The sequence below is a fragment of the Gymnoscopelus braueri genome (genome assembly GCF_963280865.1).
Source record: "Gymnoscopelus braueri genome assembly, chromosome: 3".
Lineage (NCBI taxonomy): Eukaryota > Metazoa > Chordata > Actinopteri > Myctophiformes > Myctophidae > Gymnoscopelus > Gymnoscopelus braueri.
In genome coordinates, this window is record NC_137612.1 from 14,171,448 (window position 1) to 14,198,682 (window position 27,235).

Genomic DNA, 27,235 nt, shown 5'->3' on the forward strand with positions numbered 1-27,235 from the left:
TACTGTTGTATCTTTCAGATCATCAGAGATGGAGAGTGGTGCAGCGTTCAGCCGGAAGTCTTGGGCCTCGCAGTCCGTACGGGTCACTGCCAGAGAAATGTCTCTGGTCAGCGGGCGAGGTCAGAGCAGCGCCCTGGCAGAGCGCTTCTCCAAGTGAGTACCAGCCACACAACCCCCTTCTGACTCCTTCCTACCCCTTCCTGCCACCTTCTTAATTCTTAAGGAATTAATTGGCATAACGACCAAATTGGGGGAAAAAACAAAACAGATGCTATAGGTTCATTATTTACCTGTTATCGTTTCAATGTACACATTATTATTTTGATAGTAATTATTTAGACTGATGCTAGGTTGTTGATTTTACCGTGATCCTATAGTTTCCTGAGGCACTACACTGTCTCTTTGTGATTACCTTGCTTATTGTAAATCGCTCTGGATAAGAGCGTCTGCTAAATGCCTAGATTAAATTGTAAATTGCAACACAACACAACACAACACAACACAACACAACACAACACAACACATGGCTTCTAGTGATTACTGCTCTAGACTCAAATATAGGGCTGTATTAATTTGACATTATCAATTTAATTGAATGAAATGGTTTCAAAAATAGTGAAAATTGCCTATCTACAAGCACACATTTTTAATTGATTAATTGATTTAGTCGTGGATTATAAAAGAATTATCAAAAAAAAAAAAATCTTGATAAGGCCTATTCAAAAAGGTAATGGATAGAAGATAATAAACTGTTGCAGTCAGCCCTAGACTCAAATCATGCAGACATGAGTGGTCAAAATTATTGTGATGCAATATTAACACATTTTACTGGGGACGCCCTGGAACCTCCCCAAGGACCCCTGGGTGTCCCCGGACCCCACTTTGAGAACCAATGTTGTAGTTGATACTGGTGAGGAGTTAACAGCAGTCACCAGTATTAGTCCAGGCAAACTAGCGTTTCACAACAAAGTAATTTTAACAGACTTTTTTTCTTCACAGACCATTTCTATCACCAGAGCAACATACTAAAAGTCCTAAGAAATTCTAGTTGCGGAAATATGTTTAATTGGCATCAATCCAAGATGTCCACCAATATTGTCAAAAAGCCATATAAAACTATGGTTAGTCAATGTCAATTAAACATATTTCCGTAACTAGGATTTCTTAGGACTTTTAGTATGTTGTTCTGAACACCTCATAGAAATGTATGGAGAAAATAATTCTGTTACAATTACTTTGATGTTAAATGCTAGTTTGCTAGACTATCTAGTAATAACTCCCTGTAGTTCTGTTGCACCATAGGCTATTGGTTCAAAATGGCTATTTAAAAAAAAATATATATATATCTGAATTCCTCTCCTCAACATGTATTTGGAAGTCAACTAAAATCTCAGACAAATTTAAATTGGACTCACCATCATTTTATATGGCTTTTTGACCATAATTGGTGGCCATTTTGGATTGATGCCAACATTTCTGTAACTAGGATTTCTTAGGACTTTTAGTATCTTCTGGTGAAAAACATTCTGTTACAATTACTTAGATTTTGAGGTCCAAAATGAGCTAGTTTGCCTGGACTATATTGTCAGTGCTTGCACATTGGCAGATTTGGCACACAGCCAGACCTAACACTAACACCCATTATTAACGTTATTAGCTGCAGCTGCGTTGGTACACATCATGGTGTACCATACGTCAGTCTGCCATGTTTTTACCCTTCTGTAGTTTTGAACCTTTACAGGAAAACGACCACATAATGGCCCTACAGCAGGGGTCTTCAACTGGGGGTCCGGGACACCCAAGGGGGTCCTCAGAGTTACTACGGGGGGGGGGGCGCCAAATCTTTGTGTGATAGGATTTTTTTTTTACATTAACCACTTCAACCCTAGCATCCCTATTCTGAGGGGAACATTAGCCGAAAATAGCAGATCTACAAGCTGTGAGCTTGTAGATCTGCTATTCTTGGCATAGAGGTTTGGTGTGTAGAGGGGGAAAAAAGAGTAGATTAAGTACTGATGGTTCAAGTCAGTGGTTAAATGTCTGAAAATACACATTAATCCGACATACACTGATGCTGTCAAACAAGTCTATGAAGCTATCTAAGAAATCTACGATTTATTTTGTATCTGCAACACAATTTTAATATGTAGTGTGTGTGTGTGTGTGTGTGTGGGGGGGGTCCCTGCTTCATCTCTCTCTCTGCTAAGGGGTCCTTGGCATGAGACATGTTGAAGACCCCCTGACCTACAGGGTTTCCCCCATGAGTTTCTTTAGCATACATGTACTGTCTTTGACCAGCAGAGGTCAGTGTTGCTGACATGTTGTTCTGTGGTCTTCCTCAGGTATCAGAGAGCTGCTGAAGAATCAAACACAGAGAGGAAGAAGGGAGTAAGTAGATCTACAATTTATGCTTTGATGAAGAACTTGACACCCTTTCTGTATATTATGTGTGTATAATATACTGACAGCTGTCTGTATGTAGTGTATGGCCTGTGCTCTTAGTTATGGTGAAATTAAATCATAATGGTTCACAAACATATATGTTATGTTGCAAGTCCATAATTACAGAGTTATAAGGACTTATTAACCTATTAAGCCCCATACAGTATATACTTTGTTGCAACATGAATAGTGAAAATAGTCTACAAGCTTGTTGCATCATTGCTACAGAGAAAGCCATGCATCCCCCAGGGACGGTACTTGGCCTGAGGGACCTTCAGGAGGTTGGATTAATAGATTTGATTAAAAAAAGTATTGAAAATAGCAGATGTAACCCTACTTATAGATCTGCTATTTTCACACGACACCATTTCGCAGTGAAGTCTATAAAAGGGCTTAAAGGGATAGTTCACCCCAAAAATGTTATTTTTCTCTATTGATTACTCACCTCATGGAGACTTGACTTCATGGATATTGTTTTGCTTTTGTCGCATTCCTAAGCTAATAATTTGGTAAGGGGCGGTTCCGGTAGGAGACACAAAGGAGACTCTTTGTGTCTCCTATCAGATTTAGTTGATTATAAAAATACAAAGAAAGGAATTTATTAGTATAGTCAGAAAAGCCATTGAGCAGGAAGAGAAATGGACCAGCAAAAAAAATTAGCAGGTTTAAAATCACAACGGAAATATATACTGTAGCTTACTGTATAAATATGCCACAAGGGAAATTGTTGATTCTGTAAGCAAATTATCTCTGTGAACATGGCTTGGCGGGAAAGAGAGCACACACACACACACACACACACACACACACACACACACACACACACACACACACACACACACACACACACACACACACACACACACACACACACACACACACACACACACACACACACACACACACACACACACACACACACACACACACACACACACACAGTAGACAGACAGACATGTGCTCAGCCCATGCCTGGGGCCAATGTCTTGTCCCGGCTTACCTCTTATTGGTCAACTTGTTGTGATGGGCAGGCGGTCAAGCCCATAATCCTACCTCAGGGTTTAATCCCCTGCTGGCATCTCTCCCTGTTAGTACTGTAGTTAGTACTGTACTGTAACTGTAACTGTAAGTTAGTCTTTGTTAAAACAAATCCAAATGTCTAGCTGTGATGTCATGGAGCGATGTAAGGTAATACTTAACATTAACTATTCTGTAGCAAACGTGCATGAGATATAAGGTTTAAGAAACACATGTGTACAGTAGCTCTTTTCACAGTGTTCAGTGTTTTGGTTTGATTATTTAGAGAACGTAGACATGGCTCTTAGTCAGTGGTGTAAAGTAAGTAAGTACTTTTACTCAAGTACTGTACTTAAGTACAAATGTTGACATATTTTTAACTTTACTTCAGTACTTTTACTATTCCTTAGTCTTTTATTATTCCACTACATTTCAGAGGCAAATATTGTACTTTTACTCCACTAAAACATACACTTACAAAACATACACTAACCACTTCAGCCCTATATACATTTCGGCCATTTGGAAATAGCTGATCTACAAGCTCACAATGCGACGCATTGTGAGCTTGTAGATCTGCTATTTTCAAAAGAGTTTTATACATGTTATACATTTGAAAACTTGTGAAATGGGACATTCTGCGTAAGGTGTACATTTACTTTTGATACTTTAAGTACATTTTGATGCCAAATACTTTTGTGCTTTTACTCAAGTCAATTTTGCATTCCGGAATTTTACTTACAGAGTACATCTACATTGCAGTATTGATACTTTTACTTAAGCAAAAATTGTGAGTACTTTTCCCACCACTGCTGTATGTACTGTATGTGTGGGACTCTGGCTTTTTAAGTAGGCCAGTGGTAAGGTATGTGACATCTTGTGATGCGAGTCTAATTATTAATTCAGTTGATTTGACAAATGGCTTGGAGTCAAATGACTAGTAATGATACCATGTGTTGTAACATGCAGTATTACAATACATGTTTTAACACATTTCATATTGATGAATGAGGACTTTTGCCTTTTTATATAGACAGATAACTGGATTAGACAGATAACTTGGTAGGTGGGTAGGTAGGAAGGTACTTTTACTTCTACTCCACTACATGTCAGAGGCAAATATTGTACTTTTACTCCACTACAATTATTTGAAAACTTTAGTTACTAGTTACTTTGCAGATACATTATTACATTATTAAACATACATAGCCGATTTACAAGCTCACAACGCTCGCATCGCGACGCGTTGTGAGCTTGTAGATCTGCTATTTTCAAACATTTTTGTACTTTTACTTTTGGTACTTTAAGAAGATTTGGATACCAATACTTTAGTACTTTAACTCAAGTCAGTTTTTTTATTCCAGACTTTTACTTGTAACAGAGTAGGCTACTTCTACATTGCAGTATTGATACTTTTACTTAAGTGAAACATTTGAGTACTTTTTCCACCACTGGTCATACGTTAACAAAGGGTTAACGTTTTTTCCCCCATGTGTATCATTTCCTGCTCTGGTTGGTTTCCTGGGTATTCTGTCTCTCGCCCCATGGTGTTGGAGGGGAGAGAGAGAGAGAGGCCAGTTCCTACAAGCATAGAAGTTGTTCTAATAGCTGCTAAACATCTGGGGCTGAACTCTTCTCTCCAGTGTCTCTCAGCACACAGACAGACAGACAGACACACAGACAGACCTACCTATAGAAGGACCAGCCAGCTGTTTAAAGGACTCTATCTCTCCCTGCGCTGCTAGTTGTTGTAACAACACCTCGCTGCTTCGCCTTTTTACGAAGGTTTCTCCTTTTTTCCTTTATACAACAAAAAAAAAGCCAAACAGAACAGAACAGTCTTGTCATTGTCCAGTCTGTTCCCTCTACCCTCGCTTAGCCTCACAAAGACACTGATTGTGCATCTGTTTTCTCTCTAACTTTGGGTTTCTCTCTCTCTCTCTCTCTTCTGGTTCAGTTCTTTCTTGTGCTCTCTTGTCTTTCTTTGTAGATTTAGTGCTATGTTTGTAGTAGTTATGTCTTAAGTTGTGTGTTGTGTTTTCCTAGATTTGTTTCTTTTTATATAAAGGAGGGGATTTCATTCAAGTCAACTCTTAAAATACTTGAATCCAAAGTTAGGGTTTTTCTTTGTTGGTGAGTTGTGTGGCTGATGATGATAGATAGATAGCTTATGAATATGATTTCACCATAAGCTCGAGAATGTAATTCATTCTTCTTACAGTATACCATGCCGCCCGAGACATTTCTGAAACCAGTTTTTCCTAATTTCATATTTCAAATGATTTATCTGTCTCTCTCGTTCAGAGTGTTCCTCATCTGGCGTCAGTTCTCTTACAGGACGTTCATAGCATGTTGCTCTGTTGTGCCCTGTTCTTGTTCTCCAGTGGTGTAAAGTAACTAAGTACATTTACTCAAGTACTGTACTTAAGTACAATTTTGAGGTATTTTCTTTACTTTACTGGAGTATGTCCAAATTTCAATACTTTTTACTTCTACTCCACTACATCTCAGAGGTAAATATTGTACTTTTACTCCACTACAATTATTTGAAAACTTTAGTTACTAGTTACTTTGCAGATATAAATATATTATATATTATCATCAACATTACATTAACCGCTTTAGCCTTATTTTATACATAGGCTATTTGAAAATAGCAGATCTACAAGCTGCCAACGCATCGCATCGCGACACGTTGTGAGCTTGTAGATCGTCTATTTTCAAACATTAGTACTTTTACTTTTGGTACTGTAAGTACATTTTGATGCCAATACCTTTGTACTTTTACTCAAGTAACATTTTGAACACAGGCCTTTTACTGGTAACAGAGAACTTTTATATTGTGATATTTCTACTTTTACTTAAGTAAAATATCTGAGTACTTCTTCCACCCCTGATCTTCTCTAACAGCTAGTGGACTCCTATGTTGGTATTGTGTTATCTAAAGTAGCGTATCTGCTGCTGGAGATGTTTGTTCTTCATGGATGACAGATCAGCACAGAGAACCAACCCCTCCCATTGTGGGGCTTGTGTGTTTTTTTGAGAAAAGGTGAGCGTTGCTCCATGGAATGGAATGCGGTTGGCAGAGTGGTCTGTGCTCAGACGTGCCGTCTCTGCTCTTGAACCTTACTTCACGTCCTGTCCTTTCCTCTGGAGATCACTTCTGCGTGACTCCATCGTAACACCACCAAGAACCCAACGTTCTCTCTCTCTCTCTTTCTTTCTCTGACCGGCTCCTTAAAAGCATTTATATACTTGGTCGTATACGGCTGTGTGTGGCTGTTTAGTGAGAGTTGAGACTTTACCAGTACTTATTCTTATATACTGTATAAGCTACTGTACTTGGCTTTGGCTGCTGGAAGGTGTGTAAGCGCTTGTTGAATTCAAAACTCTGCTATCTCTCTATGAATGGATCTGGTATTGTATGTATGTACTGTGTAGGGCTGTGGATATGTCTACTAATGATGATGACTTGTAGAAGCTTGTAAAAGCTTGTAGATCTGCTATTTTTTAAAGAAAAAATCGTGAAATGTTTTGCAAATCTTTGAATATATATTTTTAACATTTTATTTTAAAATTTCATTTATTTTATTTGTAAAATATGTTGTTCCAGGGACCCCCAGAAGCAGTTTCACGATTTTTCAAAAATAGCAGATCTACAAGCTCATAGCGCCGCACTATTTTTGAATAGCGAAAGAAATGTTAAAATGACAGAGGATATTTCTACTAATGATGATGATGACCATCATGGTGCCATCATAATGCATATATTTTTGCTTTGTGAACACGCCTCACACTCGTCTTAAAGTCCTGTCTCGTTGTGTTTCTCCAGCAGTCCTTCGACGCTCCCAACCTGCGCTCCGGCAGCCTGAGCGTCCTGAAGAAGCGCTGGGAGGTCCAGCCCGGTCCATCGGCCCAGCAGGACATCAGACCGCCCGCGGCGCCGCTGGCCAGACAGTCCAGCTTCCGCCTCGCCGCCGCTCCTCCGGTCAGACCCAACAAGCCCTCCTCCACCTCCTCCCCCGTGAGTGAAGAACAAGGTCCTCCTCCTCCTCCGGCCAAGGGTCCCGGACCACCGGCGCTGACCACCCAGAGGAGTCAAGACGCCAGCGGTTCCTCCCGCCTCCTCCAGCAGCGCCACAGAGTAGCATCGCAAGCATCCATAGGTAGGCCTGGCTGTCACTAGAATCACCTAGATCAGGGGTTTTCAACTGGTGGTCCGTGGACCACTGGTGGTCCGTGAAGGTATTGCATGTGGCCCCTGACCATGCATTTAGTAATGTAGGAAAGTGAAGATTTGTATTATATTGTATTTTATCGACCACTAGTTGAGAAACAGTATGATGTATGATGACGCATCAATGTTGTCAGTTACTTGGAAGTCGGATGTCAAGAACTTCCACAGAAATCGGAGTTAGAATTTCAAGGGAAACTGTATCGGTTTACCTGGTTGAGTCACCATTATTAGGAAATGTGCCCATATCAATCGCATGTGCTTGCTCATACATATGTTGCAATGAATCAGTTAACATGAGTTTAATATGGAAGGTTAAGAGAACAGAATAAGGGCAACCATGGGAAAGGAATGGATCAGTGGTTCTCAATCTTTTCTGAGCTCTGGACCACTAGCATATCTCAGTTAATTAATGACTGTTAAGGGCTTGATTTAATTCACCTCAAATTAACAAATTAAATTAAGGCCTTAACAGTCATTATTTAATTTCAAGCTTCCCCCCCCCACACCACGCCCATATCCCCCTCCCAACACAACAGTGGTCCCCAGGTTGATTCTCAGTCAGGGTGGTGGTCCCTGGTTCATAATCAGTTGAAAACCCATGACCTAGATCAATATTTTAGATCATCTTTAATAATACATCTGTTGAAAAATGTTCATACATACATTTAAAAAATCTGATCTACAAGCTCACAATGCAGCACATTTACGCTGTTATTATAATTATATATTTTTTTCCTAAACTAAATTATTAAATATGGCCTATTTTGGCCATCGTACGTGATTTATTTTCATTATTGGTACCAGTAATGTCCAAGTTATTTGTTAATAATAATAATAATATCTGGGATTTATATTGTGCTCAAAGACGCTTAACATGTGTGTGGGGGCCAGGGGAGAGGACAAAAAACCAACAACTTTATTAGGAAATCTCAGAAAAGCAAAATAACTACTTAAAACACTTAACAATTAAACACTAAAAATAACGAGTTTAAATCAAAGTCAACTGGGAAAGGCTTTTCTAAACAGGTGGGTTTTCAGGGCGGTTTTGATGGTAGGGAGGGAGGGAGGGAGGGAGGGGGCATCTCTGATGTGTTTGTGGAGTCAGTGCATTCCAGAGGGAGGGGGGGGGCAGCCACAGAGAGAAGGCCGTGTTGCCCCAGGTACAGAGCCTGGGGCAATATCTGCCCCTGTATCTGTACCTGCACTTTATGTTTACAAAGCCTATAAAAGGCAAACAAGAATTTTTATTTAGATGTTCAAATGTTCATTGTCAAAAACACAATGAAATCGTTAAATCGCAATTATTTTTGGTACGACCTTCATCCATATATAGGAGAGGAGGAGACAGGCATGATGGACCACCACGTGCCCACCAGCCCCTGTGCCTCTAAAGACAAACCCAGCGTGCCTCTGAACAACCTGAAGATGATGTTCGAGAAAGGAGAGAGCGTCGGGAAAAAGGTACAGAGCCTCCCACACACACGAACACACGCACACAAGCACATGCGTCACGCACACAGTGCGCGCGTGTAAAATGAGTTGATTTTTTCTAAACCTAACTTAATCCGTTAAGACCATTTTAAGATTTATTTTTTAAATATATATATTTTTTTAAAGTGAACATTTTTAACTCCGATCTGTACTTCTGGGGGGTCCCTGGAACAACATATTTTGAGATGGGGGTCCGCGGCCAAATACATATCATTTTGGGGGTCCTTGACATGAAAAAGTTGGAGCACCACTGATATAGCAACATACTGTTAGGATTTAGAAAATATTTTAGATATGTATTTGGCCACGGACCCCCATCAAATTTGTTTTTGTTCCAGGGACCCCCCAGAAGCAAATATTGGAGTAAAAATGTTTCGCTTTAAAAAATATATATGTATATATTCAAAGATTTGCACACATTTTCCACGATAAAAAAAAAAAAAAGCAGATCTACAAGCTCATAGTGTGGCACTCAGTGTCGCACTATGAGCTTGTATATCTGCTATTTTTTTGAATAGCCAAATAGCCAAAGAAATCTACAAGAAAAACGTGAGAAATGCCTTCATGCTGCAGCACTTGAACAGCTGTGCATCTGTTGGCATGGTCTCTGGGAACCAGTACTGTTGGATGATGGGATTTACTGTACTAGTGTTACCAGACCTCCCCGGTCTGGAGGAGACTTACAAGACTAGATTATGAATCCACTTTTTGAAAAGACAGAACAAAACAAAACAAGAGTCTAATAACATTATGTCTCTGTCAAGAGGAAAGAAAGTGGAAAGAAAGTGGAAAGAATTCAAATTCAAATATAGCAAAAAGTAGCAGATCTACAAGCTTGGCTTGCTGCTTACAATGATTGTGTGTGACGCTGTAGTATGATCAAGTAGGACGTTCATTTATGAAAAAACATAAGTGTTCTCCTGGCAGGAAGACTCTTTTTTTCTCATCTCATCCCACTTTCCATCCCAGGAAACCCAGACTATTAGTCACACATTAGACACGTATACATGTTCCTCCTGGGACATACTGTACATCCTCCATTAACCACTTGAACCCCAGAACCCCTATTCAAAGAGATTTGTTGACTAACTCTAGAACAGGGGTCTTCAACAGGGGGTCCGTGAACCCTAGGGGGTCCTCTGAGTTACTACAGGGGGGTTGCCAAATCTTTGTGTGATATGATATACATTTTTGGACATTAACCGCTTGAACCCTAGCATCCCTTTTCTGAGGAGAACTTTAGCCAAAAACAGCAGATCTACAAGCTCACAACGCCTCGCGCTGCGAGGCGTTGTGAGCTTGTAGATCTGCTATTATCGACCAAGAGGTATAGGTGTAGAGGGGAAAAAAGAGCAGACCAAGTAAAACATTAAAGTTTAATTTGAAACACAATTAGTGGGGGGGCCCGCTTCATCGCTCTCTCAGCTAGGGGGTCCTTGGGCTGAAAATCGTTGAAGACCCCTGATCTAGAGGGTATAAGTGGTTAAATATCTTGAGAGGCGTTCCCATACCCAGATGTTGCAAACATCCTGTCAGGTTCCAGCCTGTGGAGGCGGTCCATTCTGTCACACCTATCTGCACAGACAACAACATGGTGAAAAGTAACTAAGTAATTTACTCAAGTACTGTACTTAAGTACAATTTTGACTTGAAATTTGTACATTACTGGAGTATTTCCAATTTTCAATACTTCTACTTCTACTCCACTAAATCTCAGAGGCAAATATTGTACTTTTACTCCACTACAATTATTTGAAAACTTTAGTTACTAGTTACTTTGCAGATATACAATATTATATTATAAAACATAAATTAACCACTTAAAGGGATATTTCACTTTCAAAAAAACTTTCGGTCTTTTTATCGTCTACTCAGGCTTTTGTGAGCCCCCCAGACCGTTTTTAAGTTGCTTGATTCAGTATTTAGATATTTGATATTCATTTTATCAGACAAGCCCCCTTCCTATACAAACCCATTATAACTTCAAACTCCATTTTTAACATGTTAGATTCATCAAAAACACCCGTCTTTGGTTCTGGTCACTCACCCTGCCCTCCTAATACACGAGGGGGCCGTGTTTTTTCGATTACTTTTTTCATTTATTTTATAATCTTTTTTATTGTATTTCATTTTAAAAATTTTCCAAAACAAATATTAAAAATAAATGAAAAAAATTATCGAAAAAACACGGCCCCCTCACGCATTAGGATGGCAGGGTGAGTCACCAGAACCAAGGACGGGTGTTTTTGATGAATCTAACATGCTAAAAATTGAGTTTGAAGTTATAATGGGTTTGTATAGGAAGGGGGCGTGTCTGATAAAATGAATATCAAATATCTAGATAATTAATCAAGCAACTTAAAAACGTTCTGGGGGGCTCACAAAAGCCTGAGTAGACGATAAAATTACCCAAAGTTTTTTTGAAAGTGAAATATCCCTTTAAGCCCTATTTTATGCATAGGCTATTTGAAAATAGACGATCTACAAGCTCACAACGCGTCCCGATACGACACTTTGTGAGCTTGTATTTCAAACATTTTAGTACTTTTGGTACTTTAAGTACATGTTGATGCCAATAGTTTTGTACTTTTACTCAAGTAACATTTTGAACACAGGCCTTTTACTTGTAACAGAGTATTTCTACACTGTGGTATTGCTACTTTCACTCAAGTAAAATATCCGAGTATTTTTTCCACCACTGACAACAGGACCCAAAACGCATGCCGTTGCTGTTTAGCTTTGTGTATGTGTACAGTATGTGTGTATGTGTACAGTATGTGTGTACAGTAGGCCCGTAACGATACAGTAACTGCATCGATGCATCGTTTTGAATTTTCAACGATCTACTATATCGATATGCAAACAGCTAAATATCGTATCGTTTGACTTTGTATCGTATCGAATCGTTTTGCAATGCAAATAATCGTATCGGATCGTTCTGCAATGCAAATAATCAATTATATCAATACTAAGTACTTTTAAGAAGAAAAAAAGAGAAAGAGGGGTTTATATCCAGTATCCAGGTATTTATTATTCACACAGAATTTTTGGGTAAATAAATAGTTACTATATCGATTTTAAGTCATTGAATCGAATCGTATCGTTCTAAATTAACCTGTCCTGTATCGTTCATGTATCGTATCGACTAAATCACTGAATCGAAACATATCGTATCGTTCTAAATTAACCTGTATCGTTCATGTATCGTATCGACAACCAAGTATCGTGATACGTATCGAATCGTTGTTAAAATGTATCGTTACACCCCTAGTGTACAGTATGCATGTTTGTGTTAATAAGTTAAACCCCAGACAGTGTGGCTGGGCACTAATCCTGGATACATCAGATCAGACCCATGAAGAAGCAGGGATCTGGTCCAGTTAAGCCCTTTAAAGACCGGGAAAGCATCTGTCACTTTAGATTGTAATCACTTAAACCATTATCTTATACTTTGGCCATTCAAAATGAGCAGATCTACAAGCTTGTGGATCTGCTCTTTGTTTTTGAAAAATCGTGAACATTTGTGCAAATATATATGTTTTTGAAAAGCGAACATTTTAAACTCAAATCTTTGCTTCTGGGGATTCTACAAATGTCTTCTAAATCCTATGTTGCTATATATACATAATCAAACGTTTTCATGTCAAGGGCCACCAAAATGATATGTATTTGGTCGCGGACCCCCATCTTAGTTCCAGGGACCCCCAGAAGCAAAGATATGAGTTACAAATGTTTGCTTTAAAAAAAAATATATATATATATTCAAAGATTTAGCAGATATACAAGCTTGTATGAGCTTGAATATCTGCTATTTTTGAAAGATCTAAAAATGACACAGATGCGTTCCCGGATTGAATGGGTTAAAACAGCCTGGTGGTTGTGGTTCTATAGCTCTACTGTACATCAGCATGTGTGTCAAAACTCTGTTAAGTCTGGCTATGTTGGGACACGTCACAAACGACCAATCCTGCTCGTTTAAGCTGTCACCGTAAGCACTGACACAATAAGTACCTTTGGCCCTATTAACATTTATCCTTCTCACCTCTCCCTTACACAGTTAGCTATAACCCCATTATTTCATACTTTGGGCTATTCAAAAATAGCAGATATACAAGCTCATAGCACTACAAGCTTGTAGATCTGCAATTTCTTTTTGAAAAATCATGAACATTTTTGCAAATCTTTGAATATATGTTTTTAAAGCTTTAACTAACAGTAAAAAAAATAAATCATGTTGCTATAATATCAGTGGTTCTCAAACTTTTTCATGTCAAGGACCACCCAAAGATTTGCACACATTTTCACGATTTCTGTTCAAAAATAGCAGATCTACAAGCTCATGAGTGCCTGCCGCGCTATGAGCTTGTAGATCTGCTATTTTTGAATAGCCCAAAGTATAAAATATGGATGAAGTGGTTACACAGATGCGTTCCCGGTTTGAATGGGTTAGAATCACACCTTTCTACCACGGTAGCAAAAAGCCACACCAGGGTGGAAGTGATAGTAACCGTTACAGTCAGCATGAGGTTAGATGAGACACAACGGAACCTCTGTGTCTGACAGAGCGGACACCAGACACATTATGGATATATCAATAATATCAAGGCACCGTGGGAAGAATTACGACACAGTAAACATGATGTAGCCTGATACCTTGTTAGGAGTTGAGTAATTGAGAATGTGCTATGGAAACAGTTTGGGCTTGTTGTCGTTGTCGTTGTTGTGTGCAACAAGTTACGTGAACGGAACGCAGGCTTTGCAACACAAATCCATTTGCAGAATAGAAACCTGTACCGTGTGCATTAAGATTAGAGAGAGAGAGGACATTTCAGAGCTTGTGCTCAAAAGGAGCTTTTAACAAGCTGCATGGTGGAAGAAGTACAGTACTGCGATTTTGGACTTACAGTAAGTAAAAGTAACAATATACAGTATATATACTTGAATCTTCTATCCCGGATTTGAACCCGGTTTCCTGTGCAAGTGCTGATTTTTTTTACCATTGAGCTAATAGAGCCTGCCTGCTTGCTCAGGGGATAAATTGAATCTTGACCATCAGGTGTCTAGGCGAGACATGACCTTTTACACGATTTAAATGTCTCAATAGAAGAGCAGGGAGACCAAATACAACCACCCAATTGTATGAGTTCTATTGTGTTAACATACTCTACCATACAGACTGGACAAAATTACATGTTATTCATCAAAGTACAAAAGTATTAACATCAAAATATGCTTTAAGTAGCATAAGTGACAGTATTCATTATGCAGAACACCTACACTGTATTTCAGAGTCAGATATATCATGTTACTGGACTATAACTATTGATCATTAGGCTGTTTGAAAAAAGCCCACAATGTTTTTTTTTAAATTAATTTGATGAATTATTAATAATCTAAATCTGCAAAGTAACCTAAACAGTCAATATTTAGTAAACTTGATCTATCACTCTGTATTTAGTCAGCTCTTTTTCCCCCTCTACTCCAAACCTCTTTGCCGAAAATAGCAGATCTACAAGCTCACAACGCCTCGCAGTGCGAGGCGTTGTGAGCTTGTAGATCTACAATTTTTGTCTAAAGTTACCCTCAGAATAGAGATGCTGGGGTTCAAGTGGTTAATGTAAAAAAAATAAAAGATCCTATCATGTTTACTTAGTTACTTTCCACCACTGTAAACAACCTGAGAGAGAGAGCGAGCGAGAGAGCGAGAGAGGTGCTGTGTTCCAGAGGTAGGTCCTCTTTGAAGAGCAGAACACAGGAATGCAGGGACATTCCTGACCTTAGGGCTGATTACGGAGGGTGGAGAGCAGAGGAAAGCCTGATATCACTGTCGTCAGGGCAGAAACCTCTCATCTCCATATTCTAAACTTGTTGTTTTTTTCCCCCGTAAATTAACGCCTACTTGATCATACTACGGCGTCACACAAAAAAACATCAAAAGTAGCAGATCTGCAAGCTCAAACTGTGGCGCGAAGCACCCCGCTTTGAGCTTGTAGATCTGCTACTTTCGCTACTTTTGAATTTGAATCCTGAAAAGTAGCAGTGTTGGACATATGAGGTTTCTACCCGACAGAGACGGTATAAATCAGAAAATAGCTCGATATGCGTTGCAAAGTATGAATGAGGCGTAACATGGTAGCATGGTGTGCAGGGCTTGATCAAGGAAACTTTATTTTCCTATATTACATATTGATGTTTTGACCACAGGGCGTTTGTCAAGAGGAAAAGTTAACAAATATAATGTGTGGACTTTTTTTCTACTTAATTCCAATTTTAGGTTTTTGGCCCTGTCCGGTGCCTTTAGACATTGTTTGTGGATGCGAGTGATCAAATCTCGACCCATGAGGGTAGAAGGGCGAGGGAGTTGTCAGGGGGGTGGGGTGGGGGGTGGGGTAGATGATGTAGCAATAACTGCCATTTATCATGGGAAATGAATACTTTTATGATCCATCCATCTTCAGCCGCTTATCCGGAATCGGGTCGCGGGGGTAACAGTTCCAACGGAGAGCTCCAGTCTTCCCTTTCCCAGAGCAACATTAGCCACTTCCTCCTGGGGGATCCCCAGGCGGTCCATGGCCAGTGTAGAGATATAATCCCCCCCATCTGGTCCTTGGTCTGCCCCAGGGTCTCCTCCTCCCAGTGGGATGTGCAGCGAGGACCTCCCTAGGGAGACTCTCGGGAGGCATCCGTACTAGATGCCCCCGAACCACCTAAAAGCTGTCTCCTTTCCAAGTCGAGGAGCAGCGGTTCTACTCCGAGTCTCTCGCGGATGACTGAACTTCTCACCCTATCTCTAAGGGAGAGGCCGGCCACCCGTCTGAGAAAACTCATTTCGGCCGCTTGTATCCGCGATCTTATTCTTTTGGTCATGACCCTCACTTCATTTATAATACCGTAATTATTTTTTTTACCACAAATGAAGGAATGATTAATATTTCCCATGATAACTAGCAGTTATTGCTACAAGGACTTCATAGCAAATAGGTTCAACTTCACAGGCAACACTGGATGTGGAATGGAAATAACCTGAAGCCGTTGGCTAGTTAGTAAACACACTGCAAAACCCTGAATCTGATGGACCTTACAGGTCCATTTGTACACCCTCTGAGTTAAATGAGCACTCAGGATTTTGGCGGATTTAGTGTCATTATAAATCTGTCGGGGCGTGTGTGTGTGCGTACGTGCGTGCGTGCGTGCGTGCGTGCGTGCGTGCGTGCGTGCGTGCGTGCGTGCGTGCGTGTATCGTTCTCAGCAGCAACAGGTGTCATTTCTCGACTTTCATTCAATAAGTTAGTGAACCGTAAACGTTATAGTTTTGTAACCGGATCACATAATCACATGATTACAGGTCTCTGCTGTAATCTCAGTGTTTTATGTCTGTCAAAAGCTTCCAATATCTAATAACGTTATGCTTCAGAGATTCTCATGACGAGGGCCACGTATTCAGTGTCTTGAAGGGGAAAAGGAAACGAGTTACACCCGTTTCCTTTTACGTGCTGTAACTCCTTCCATGATTATATAATAAGATATATTCTGGATGGATGGTAACCACTTAAGATCGGCTATTTTAGCAGTTTTTTTTAAAAATGTTCAGGTCCTTACAGGTCTCTGAGAGTGATAAATAAGTCTAAAGAGTTACGGGGGAGTCCTTGAAATGAAAACGTAGGAGAACCAGTGGGCTAATTAAAAACTAGTTTTTAATAGGCAGTGGTGTAAAGCAACTAAGTACATTTACTCAAGTACTGTACTTAAGTACAGTTTTGAGGCATGTTTACTTTACTGTGTAGTAAAGTAAACAATTTAGCAATTGTAGCAATTTTCGATACTTCTACTTCTACTCCACTACATCTCAGAGGCAAATATTGTACTTTTATCCATTACAATTATTTGAAAACTTAAGTTACTAGTTACTTTGCAGATATAAATTATTACATTATAAAACCTACATTAACCACTTTAGCCCTATTTTATACATAGGCTATTTGAAAATAGCCGATCTACAAGCTCACAACGCGTCGCATCGCAACGCGTTGTGAGCTTGTAGATCTGCTATTTTCAAAAACAGTTTAGTACTTTTACTTTGGTACTTTAAGTATATTGTGATGCCAATACTTTTGTACTTTTACTCAAGTAACATTTTGCTTGTAATGGAGTACTTCTATATTGTGGTATTGATACTTTTACTTAAGTAAAACATTTGAGTACTTTTTCCACCACTGTTAATAGGACAGTTCAACTGAGAGAGCAGGCAAAGCTACCATTCCTCACATTCCTCACCTATCAGCTCAATCAGCTCGTTTGGCCCTGCTCCAATCACATCAGTCGAGCTCTTTGACCGCATCCCCTTTTTACCACTTAAACCTTATACTGTATACTTAGTTGACTGCAGTCCCCCAGGGCGCTATACCAGGCCCTCTAATCTTTTCCCTCAAACCAAATACCTTCGCTGAAAACAGACCTCTCTACAATCCTTTCTGTGGCGTTGTGACGCGTTGTGAGGCTCACACCGTGTCGCATTGCAATGCGGCTTGAGCTTGTAGATCTGGTGTTTTTTTGGTCAAATGTTCGCTCTAGAATAGGGACACTAGGGTGGGTTAAAAGGACAGGATTGCGAACATTTTTGCATAATATATTTGCACAAAATATTTTTGCGATGGGGGTCCACGGCCAAATACCATATCAATTTGGGGGGTCCTTGATCATCACTTTGAGAATCACTGGTAGAAAGGATAAAGGATGTTGGACGATCAGAGAGGTCTCAGCTCAGCTCTTTTAACGACAATAGAAGCCTAACTGTGGGACATGGTTTTTGACTAATGATCAGTGTCATGTTTCATAGCAACGGCTTTCACAGTCGGCTAGCTCCATCTGTCTGGCCTGGTTTATGCTGCATTGTTGTCCATTAAGACACACCGACTCTCAACCTGTGCATCCGGGTCCATTTGTACACTCTGTGTATTTGGCCACGGACCCCCCCGCCCACCCCCCCATCTCAAAATATGTCGTTCCAGGGACCCCCAGAAGCACAGATCGGAGTTAAAAATGTTGGCTTTAAAACATATATATATACATTTTGGTATCCCAACCTGAATGTATTTTCTGTTTACTAAAGAGCTGGAGAGACTTTTGACAGGATATCTGTCTCAGGCAGTATGTTGTATATGTTGATTTGCTTGTGTGAGACAGGCTGCTGCTGGTGGCCATAATGTTTAATTATGCGCCACTGATCCATAAATGTAATGAACCATCTCATCCCTCTAGGGAGACAGAGCGGGACTGAGGAGGACTTCCTCTGAGGACATGGACGGTAAGCGCACGCACGCACGCACGCACGCACGCACGCACAACTATTCACCTCATTCCTGGTCCTTTTCTGCTGCTTCATTCATGGTTTTGAGAGATCATGTAACATTATCCTCTTGAATTACGGCGTCCCAGATGAGCTTAATGTCAAAGCTTCAACATGTTTGACAACCCAGGAAGCTTTGTGCAAAACACGGGATGGTCCAACTAACTAAACTATGGCAGGAATATTTCAGGGAGACATTCCTCTTTGTGACTGTGGAGGACTACATCCTTAGGCAAAGTCTTGACCTGGTCCAAGACAATAGCCTCACCATTAAGTACAAGCTATCAAGGCGTCAGCAACGCTTGTATCTTCACTGATTATAGCCTACAGACGATCTTGCCAGCACGTACGATTTTGTACGATATACAGTATGTAGATCTACATTGCTCAGTGTGAATCGTGGTCTTGGTGTGTTAAGAGTTGAAGCATTTGGTTTTTGTCTTTTATTTCTGCTGCAGGTCTGCCATCATCTCTGGAGAAGGCTTCTCTGAGAGACAAGATGGCAAAGTACCAAGCAGCCGTATCCAAACAAGGCCCTGGTCAGACACCACGGACGGTCAGCCTGCATCTTCTTATAGCAGAGTCTTTTCACTATGTATTATGTTATTTATGTAGCTCTGTCTGTAGTTCTTTGTCTGATTTAGATCGTGTCGTCTCTGTTCTCCAGGGCCTGTCTTCTCTGGATTCTCTGACCCAAAAGGTGTCTGCACCTCAGCCTGTGAGAAACACGGCTGTAGCCGAGGTCAACGGTGAGTTTGTCCTCCTTCTGCTATAGCCTGCCTCGCTGGATGCTCAGACGTCCCACTAGGGGTTCTTTAATATCCAAAATGTCACGTTCTTTAAATAAGCAGCTCCAAGGGTGCTCGGATGGTGCAGTGGTAAATACCTGTCACCCGCTACAGAGTCTAGGGGTTCAAATCCACCACATTGTAAATGGTAAAAATGGTGCATTTATATAGCGCTTTTATCCAAAGCGCTTTACATAGATTGTGCATTACATTCACCCATTCACACACACATTCATACACCGATGGCGGAGGAAACCATACAAGGCACCAACCTGCTCATCAGGAGCAATTAGGGGTTCAGCGTCTTGCTCAAGGACACTTCGACAGTAACTCTTCTGGGGGAGCCCAGGATCAAACTGGGAACCTTACGGCTTCCATCCGGCCGTTCTACCGGCCACTCTACCCCTGAGCCACTGCCGCCCACATGCAGTGCATCCGGATTTGATTGATGTGAAGTTGAACTGTTGTGTATTTGTTGTTTTTCAGGAGATAGCAGTGAGCCGCCCAAAGTACACAAGGTGAGTCTGATGTCAGAGACGCCAAGTAACATGTTACATGCATAAAGTATGGCTGATTCTTTGGTACAGTGTAAGATATGTGTAATGTGGTAATAATATGTGTGTGTGTGTGTGTGTGTGTGTGTGTGTGTGTGTGTGTGTGTGTGTGTGTGTGTGTGTGTGTGTGTGTGTGTTTGTGTGTTTAGAAGTTCTGCCCTCCAGTGAGGGAGACGTGTGTGGCCTGCTTAAAGACGGTGTATCCACTGGAGAGACTGGTGGCTAATCAGCACATCTACCACAGCACCTGTTTCCGCTGCGTTCACTGCAACTCAAAGCTCAGGTGGGTCAGGTCTCTCAATAGAAGTCTAAAAACCCCTTTTTACGTTAAATACAGTATTGTGTTGATAAATTCCATATTGAGTACCATATATGTTAGTACCATTTTTCTAGCCTACATATCAATTTAGGGGTCTTTGACTTGAAAGGGGTTGAGAACCACTGCTTTAAGTCAGTGGTTCTCGAAGTGGGGTCCGGGGACCCCCAGGGGTCCTTGAGGGAGTTCCAGGGGGTCCCCAGCTAAATGATGGACCCTTATGGGTCTGTAACTCAGGGTGTACAAATGGAATTTGTACACTTGTACACTCTCAGAGTTAAATTAACATTGATTTTAGACTATAAATTGGGGTCCCAGAGATAGAAATACCATTTCATGGGGGTCCGTAGCCTAATGCATGTCAAACTGGGGGTCCTTGAAATTAAAATGGTTGAGAATCACTGCTAGAGCCGTAAAAATCTTCTCTTATGGGGGTCCTTGGCATATATTTTCAAATGGGGGTCCGCGGGCTAATAAGTGTCAATTTGGGGGTCCTTGACATGAAAAAGTTTGAGAAGCAATGCTTTAAGTAACCTGGACAACCAGTGTAGGTGATTGACTCATCATGTACCTAAACCACAGGGATATGAATGAGTGTAGTGTACAGTGTTGTGACTCTCTGCTCCCCTCTGCTGTCCAGTCTTGGGAGCTACGCCTCCCTGCACGGCAACGTCTACTGCAAGCCTCACTTCAGCCAGCTGTTCAAGGCCAAGGGCAACTATGACGAGGGCTTCGGCCACCGGCCTCACAAGGAGCTGTGGTCGCCCCGCCATGACGATGGAGAGGAGGAAGACGAGGAGGTGCCCGCGGCCAAGCCAAAGAAACGTGAGGAACCGTCATCTCGACCCGCAGCTGAGAGCAGCAGCGCCTCCTCGGCCAAACAGACGCCAACCCCACCTGCCGCGCCGGTAGAAACGTCGCCGCTGGCCAAGGTTTGATTTATTTGATTTGCACGACAGTTTATGTAATACATATGCATAATAATGATAGTTCTTTCCATGGGAAAGTTTACCGTTTACATTACGTATAATTTGGATTATTTGATATTTAAAAAAAAAAAAAAAAAAAAAAAGAAACAATAAATATGAAAGTACAAACTGGGCAGAAGAGACAAAAACAAAAGATAGATAAAGAGAGACAGAAAATAATAAAGATAAGAGATTTAGAAAGTCCATATGTGACAATATTTTGGGTGCCTATCATCTAGGGTATTCAATTTACGTATTCTCTTGTAGGTAGGAAGGGAGGATGTGGTTGCCACTAGATGGAAATGGGCGTTCCATCGTGAAACACCTTTGTATTTTATGGCGAACTGCCCCCTGTTGGTGGTACATACTGTAGTGGGACATGCAATTGATTCGCTTGCCTGGTTGGGTATGAATGAAAACTGGAATTTGGCTGGAAGTAGTGTTTGAGATGATATGGTAGGTACGGTGGATAAACTGGTATTTTGTTTTGTAGGTTACAGACCTGACAGCCTTACTGGAGACGCACACTCACAGCGACACCGAGAAACTCCACCCTGCTGCCGAGAAGCTGGCCGAGACGCGCACCAGGCTGAGGGTCGCCTGGCCGCCTCCGGCCGGCGAGGGACAGCCACCGCCCGCTCTGGCCCAGGAGGGGGGCGTAGTGGGCTCCGTGCGCCCGGGGAGGGCCAGGTGGCCCCCGGTGGAAGACGTGCTGTCCTCCTCTTCTTCCACTGGAGCCCAGCAGCAGAGCACAGAGCGGGCCGAGCTCAAGAGCCTGAGAAGGAGCTCTTCCCTCAAGGAGCGCTCGAGGTTCTTCACGGTCGCCGCCAACCCCACCGTCAGCGCGGCCGCCCGGGAGCCTCGCCGGCCCCTCCTCAAGACCCTGCTGGAGAGGAGGTCCTCGCTGGAGGAGACGCGCTCCTCGGTTCAGGAGCCGACCACGCCCAGGGAAGAAGAAGAAGAAGACAAACCGCAGACGTTCCAAGACGTGAAACCGAACCAAAGCAAAGAGGAGACCGAGACGTCCTCCTCTCGTCCTCCTCCTCAGAGAGGAGACACGCTGAAGGCCAGCGAGAGCGTCTCAGAGGACGAGGAGGAGGTGGACAACGGTCTCCATGAGCAGAAACAGGTCCTCCACAAAGACCAGGAGACCAAGACGCCGACGGTGGCGGACGAGGCTTCTTCCCTGAAAAGCGCCAGCAGCGGCGCCTCCCCCGACGTCTCCCCGTCTCCCTCTCCCACGCTGCCCTCCTCCAACAAAGACGACTGCACCTCCTCCTCACAGGACGTGGGCTTCTGGGAGGAGGAGAAGGCTGCGGGCGAGGAGGAGGAGGAGCTGAGTGTGGAGGAGATGATCAAGAGGAACCGCTACTACGAGGAAGATGGAGACGAGGAGGATGACGTCTGAACAGGATCTGAACAGGATCCTCTCGCTGTCGGAACCCTTTCTGCCAATTCAACGCATTCTCACTGCCAGGACGGCAACGGGTGAATTCTTCTTGGGACGGATTTGAACCAAAACGTCAAACTTTTGACTGGATGGGGACGGGGGACGGGAGTGGGGGGGGTCGTGGGTACCCACGACGGCACATGTTGACTATAGGGGGGATATGAGTTACGATTCTGTCCCTATCGGGACGTAACTCGAACGGCGCTGAGTTTGGGGCTGTCACGATTATGACATTTTACATGACGATTAATTGTCACACAAATAATTGCGATTAACGATTTAATTGTGTTTTTTGTCGTTGACCATTGGAACATATGAATTGAATACAAATGCAATTTCTGTTTGGCTTTTAGGCTTTGAAGTCGCACAGGGCAGATATGACAAATATACATACAATGTACAAAGAAATGACTGACATATTTAGTAACTTTATACTTTTTAAAAAAATGCATGAATAGTGGAACTGAAAATAGCAGATGTACAAGCTCACAATGCGTCGCGATGCTACGCGGTCAGCTTGTAGATCTGCTATTTTCACTATTTTTGAAAATGTTTGAAAATATATTAACATTATTCAACATTATGACGATTATGCACAAATAATTGCCATTAGACAATTATGTAATAATCGTAACAGTCCTACTCGGCACAGCGACTCGCTCTGCTTTAGACGGCGCATCTCAGAGTTCTTTTAGCAGACCCTTTTACATCTTGGGTTAGAGAACGGCACTTCCGCATTCTGGTGTGCGGAAGTGTCCGGGACGACACCGGATGAACCCCTCTTCCAGTTGAACGCTTTGACGTTTGGCCACATTCGTCCCAAGAAGACAAGTCACTTTAGGCCGTTTTAGGGAATGACAGTGTGTTGAGCCATTTGGCTGCCTGTGGTTTTTATATCTCAAGGGGACATGTATGTAGAAATGCTTCATAGATGATGTGTATATATTGATCCTATACTGCCTTTAATTTTGTTTTTACTTTTTTTGTAAAAGTCTGGAATCACATTGTGCAAAAATATCTGATATACTGTATCTTTTATATGAATTGTTGGGAAAGGCCTTTGTTGCTGAGACTCTTCATCTCTGGGTTCATTTCTCACTCCTTTTCCAATAGGTTTAGATTACTTCTTTTTAGTTTTCTTGTTTATTTTTTTGCTATATTTAATGTGATATTAAGTGTTTTTCTTTGTGATTTCAAAGAACGTGCAAAAAATGTTTCTGTTTTTATTAACATCATTCAAAATAAACGCATGACAAAACAAAACATTTACTGAAACTTAACTACATTAATTAACCCTGACGTCCCTATTTTGGGCATTTCATTCATTATAGGCAAACGTTTTCAACATTTTTCTCAAAATGTTTCACAATTTGGCAGATCAACAAGCTCAGCTTGTAGATCTGCTATAAGCCGAAGTATAAAACGGGGATAAAGTGTCCCAAGGACGTCATTATTAGAGGTTCATTGTTTATTAGGATTAGTGTTTTTCAAAAAAGCATCATAGTTTAAGTGGAATTAAGAAATGTTCCGACAAAAACAGACAGCCTTGACCTAATTTGGGGGCTTTTGCCTGGAGGAGGGTGATGTTACAAGACCCCATGATTCCAGGAACATCACTGAAGACGATACGAGCCCTTTTGCTGCCTTACGTTCAAAAGTGTTGCACAAGAATAATACGTACAGGGAATATTACACTCTGGATCATAGGCTGCCCAGCCCAACACACACACAACTCTTTACAATTAAGAGCTGGAAAGACAAAATGATCACATTGCTCTCTATACCAGGGGTGTTCAACAGGGGGTTCGGGACCCCTAGGGGGTCCTCAGAGTTATTACAGGGGGGCTGCCAAATCTTTGTGTGATTATAAAAAAAAATTTTTTACCTTGACCTAGAACTTTAGCCAAAAATAGCAGATCTACAAGCTCAAAACGCCTCGCGCTGCGAGGCGTTGTGAGCTTGTAGATCGGCTATTTTTGGCAAAGAGGTTTGGTGTAGAGGGGAAAAAAGAGCAGACCAAGTAAAGAAAAAAAGTTTAATCTGAAACACAATTTTATACAATATAGTGGGGATCCCTGCTTCATCTCTCTCTCAGCTAGGGGGTCCTTGGCCTGAAAACGTTGAAGACCCCTGCTCTATACTATTTCAGAGTTTTTCCAACTTCAACATAAGTACAAGCATATTATGGTTAAAGTTGTGAAAAGTGTCTAAAACCAGCAATTTGTCTTCTTGGATGAAGTCATCATTGCTGTTGTTCTGTCTCTTCCTCTTTCTCTCAGGCCCAAGTTATTATGACAAGTCGCTTTTATTGGTTCTAAATGTCTGTTTATATACTTTCAACAACTGCCCAGTCCTAGTAGTATATATTAGGCATGTAACGATTTATCGTAAATCGATTTAAATCGATTCAAACCGGTGACAATTTAAATCAATTTAATACAAAATGTATCACCATGCAAACAGCAGGGGGAAAAAATGAAAGGAAATTCTCTTTATGAGAGAATTGATAAAAAAAAAAAAATCAGTCATTACTACTGTATTGAAAAGAGGATAAGAGAAAACACAGTATTGTAAACATATTTAAGAGAAGAAAATACTGGATTTGTGTAAGAGAAATAATAAATAAAAAAAGTTTTTTTCTGTCATTTGTCTGGAAAATAATTTTGTTTAAAAAATCGTGAAAAATTGTATCGTGAACCTAGTATCGTGATTCAAATCGCATCGTGAGTTGAGTGAATCGTTACATGCCTAGTACAGGGGTCTTCAACAGGGGGTCCGGGACCCCTAGGGGGTCCTCAGAGTTACTACAGGGGGTCCGCCAAAACTTTGTGTGATATGATTTTTTCTTTTTACCTTAACCACTTGAACCCTAGCATCCCTTTTTCTGAGGAGAACTTTAGCCAAAAATAGCAGATCTACAGTACAAGCTCACAATGCCACGCGCTGCGAGGCGTTGTGAGGATATGTTCAGGTGTATGTTACCTGAACATATCCCCTATTGTGTGCATTAAATCTGCACCGTACAGTGCTTTTAACTAGTCATCTAAATCCCCCTGCTCTTGGTTGGATTATTACTGCCATGTATAGAGAGGAGTCTTGTTTAAATAAACAACCTCGAGCAGTGGGTTCGTATACTTGTAATTGTAGTAGATAAAAACAAATATAAAAAAATCCTCTTAGTCCCGTCGTGTCCATTTAGGAAATGTGGCCACTTCTGGATTTTATGGATCTTAATAACATCCTCTTGATGCGAGGAGGTACCTGTTTTGAATTGTATATTATGAACATTTTTGTAATGATTTTTGTTTTTAGCTGAGTCTCAAAGCAATAGCAAAATTATGGTTATGAGGCTGTGTGTGTGTGTGTGTGTGTGTGTGTGTGTGTGTGTGTGTGTGTGTGTGTGTGTGTGTGTGTGGCCTGATTTATATGTTGCCGTGCGACGGTGACATGTGCAGAAAATAGCCGATGTGCAAAAGTTTGTATGGACTATTTCAGACACGAGACACACAATGACTTATACAATACAGTGGTTCCCAAACTGGGGGTCGGGACAGTCCCTAAAGATGATTCGCTTAATGTGGACATAGTTTTCTCACTCAACAGTAAACAAACAAACATACAGTATAAGTGTATACAGGGTATCTGCACATTTATAAAGCTACAATTTAATGACTTTTAAGACCTTTTTAATACCAAATTGGCCACATTTGGCAAATATTCTGTAAGAAAGAGGCAAACATTGTGAAAATAGACAATCTATAAGCTCACAACTTGTAGATCGTCTTTTTTCACAATGTTTATCTGTGGAACCGAGTCAAACTAAACGTAATGCCTACAATTCCAAGTGCTTGTCAGGGTGGGGGGTCCGCAGTTCAAATAGGATTCTTTTGGGGGGTCGCGGCCTGAAAGGTTTGGGAGCCCTTGACTTAATACGCGGTTTCATCATCATCAAATCACACAAGGGCATTAAAATCTATATCTGACATGTGGAGCAATAATCAACCATGAGCCACATGGTTCAAATAAGCACAAGCACGAATAGAGGCAATAACACAAATTGTACAAACAGTATGACCTTGTTAATTTGAACATCTTTTAAAACATAATGTCTGTTCTTCTACAGTACTGTACCTGCACTGGTAACCGGAACGCTGGCCCCAAACACACACTCAGACCCATTTTTTCCCGATTCTTGTATTCTTTTTACAGAGGTTAACCGCTAAGGCTAGGAATAGGTTTAGACATAGTTTTACTGAGATTACGTTTAGGAATAGTTTTACTGAGGTTACGTTTAGGAATAAACTTAGGTTTAGGCATAGTTTTACTGAGGTTACGTTTAGGAATAAGGTTAGGTTTAGGCATAGTTTTACTGAGGTTACATTTAGGAATAAACTTAGGTTTAGGCATAGTTTTACTGAGGTTACGTTTAGGAATAAGGTTAGGTTTAGGCATAGTCACGTTTAGGAATACCTGGTGGCGACCGTTCCAAGGTCGCCAGATTTGACCCGGGGCGAGCGTGTTTTGGGGTACAGTTGAAGTGCATAAATAACATAGCTGATGGAGATTATACATTCCAAAGTGTTGTACAATCAATCAAAAATTATGTTAGTTTTTTTTACTTGTCAG

The 27,235-nt window shown here is 41.2% G+C and overlaps 1 protein-coding gene across 3 annotated transcripts in view; it reads left to right on the forward strand.

Annotated features, from left to right (window-relative positions):
* The window catches only part of LOC308080994 (LIM domain and actin-binding protein 1-like), a 34,983-nt gene extending 9,729 nt beyond the window's left edge, over window positions 1-25,254 (forward strand). The window contains exons 2-12 of one of the 3 annotated variants that reach the window (XM_080423123.1): window positions 19-153; window positions 2,343-2,388; window positions 7,292-7,625; window positions 9,030-9,157; window positions 18,446-18,491; window positions 18,992-19,089; window positions 19,201-19,282; window positions 19,808-19,839; window positions 20,025-20,158; window positions 20,832-21,123; window positions 21,653-25,254. In XM_080423123.1, the coding sequence (XP_080279249.1) occupies window positions 29-153; window positions 2,343-2,388; window positions 7,292-7,625; window positions 9,030-9,157; window positions 18,446-18,491; window positions 18,992-19,089; window positions 19,201-19,282; window positions 19,808-19,839; window positions 20,025-20,158; window positions 20,832-21,123; window positions 21,653-22,567 (2,232 nt within the window). In that variant the 5' untranslated portion in view covers window positions 19-28 and the 3' untranslated portion in view covers window positions 22,568-25,254. Of the gene's footprint in view, window positions 1-18; window positions 154-2,342; window positions 2,389-3,516; window positions 3,631-6,752; window positions 6,886-7,291; window positions 7,626-9,029; window positions 9,158-18,445; window positions 18,492-18,991; window positions 19,090-19,200; window positions 19,283-19,807; window positions 19,840-20,024; window positions 20,159-20,831; window positions 21,124-21,652 lie in introns of those variants that run through there. The other 2 variants (XM_080423124.1, XM_080423125.1) reach the window with 2 other exon arrangements.
* The last annotated feature ends 1,981 nt before the right edge of the window (window positions 25,255-27,235 follow it).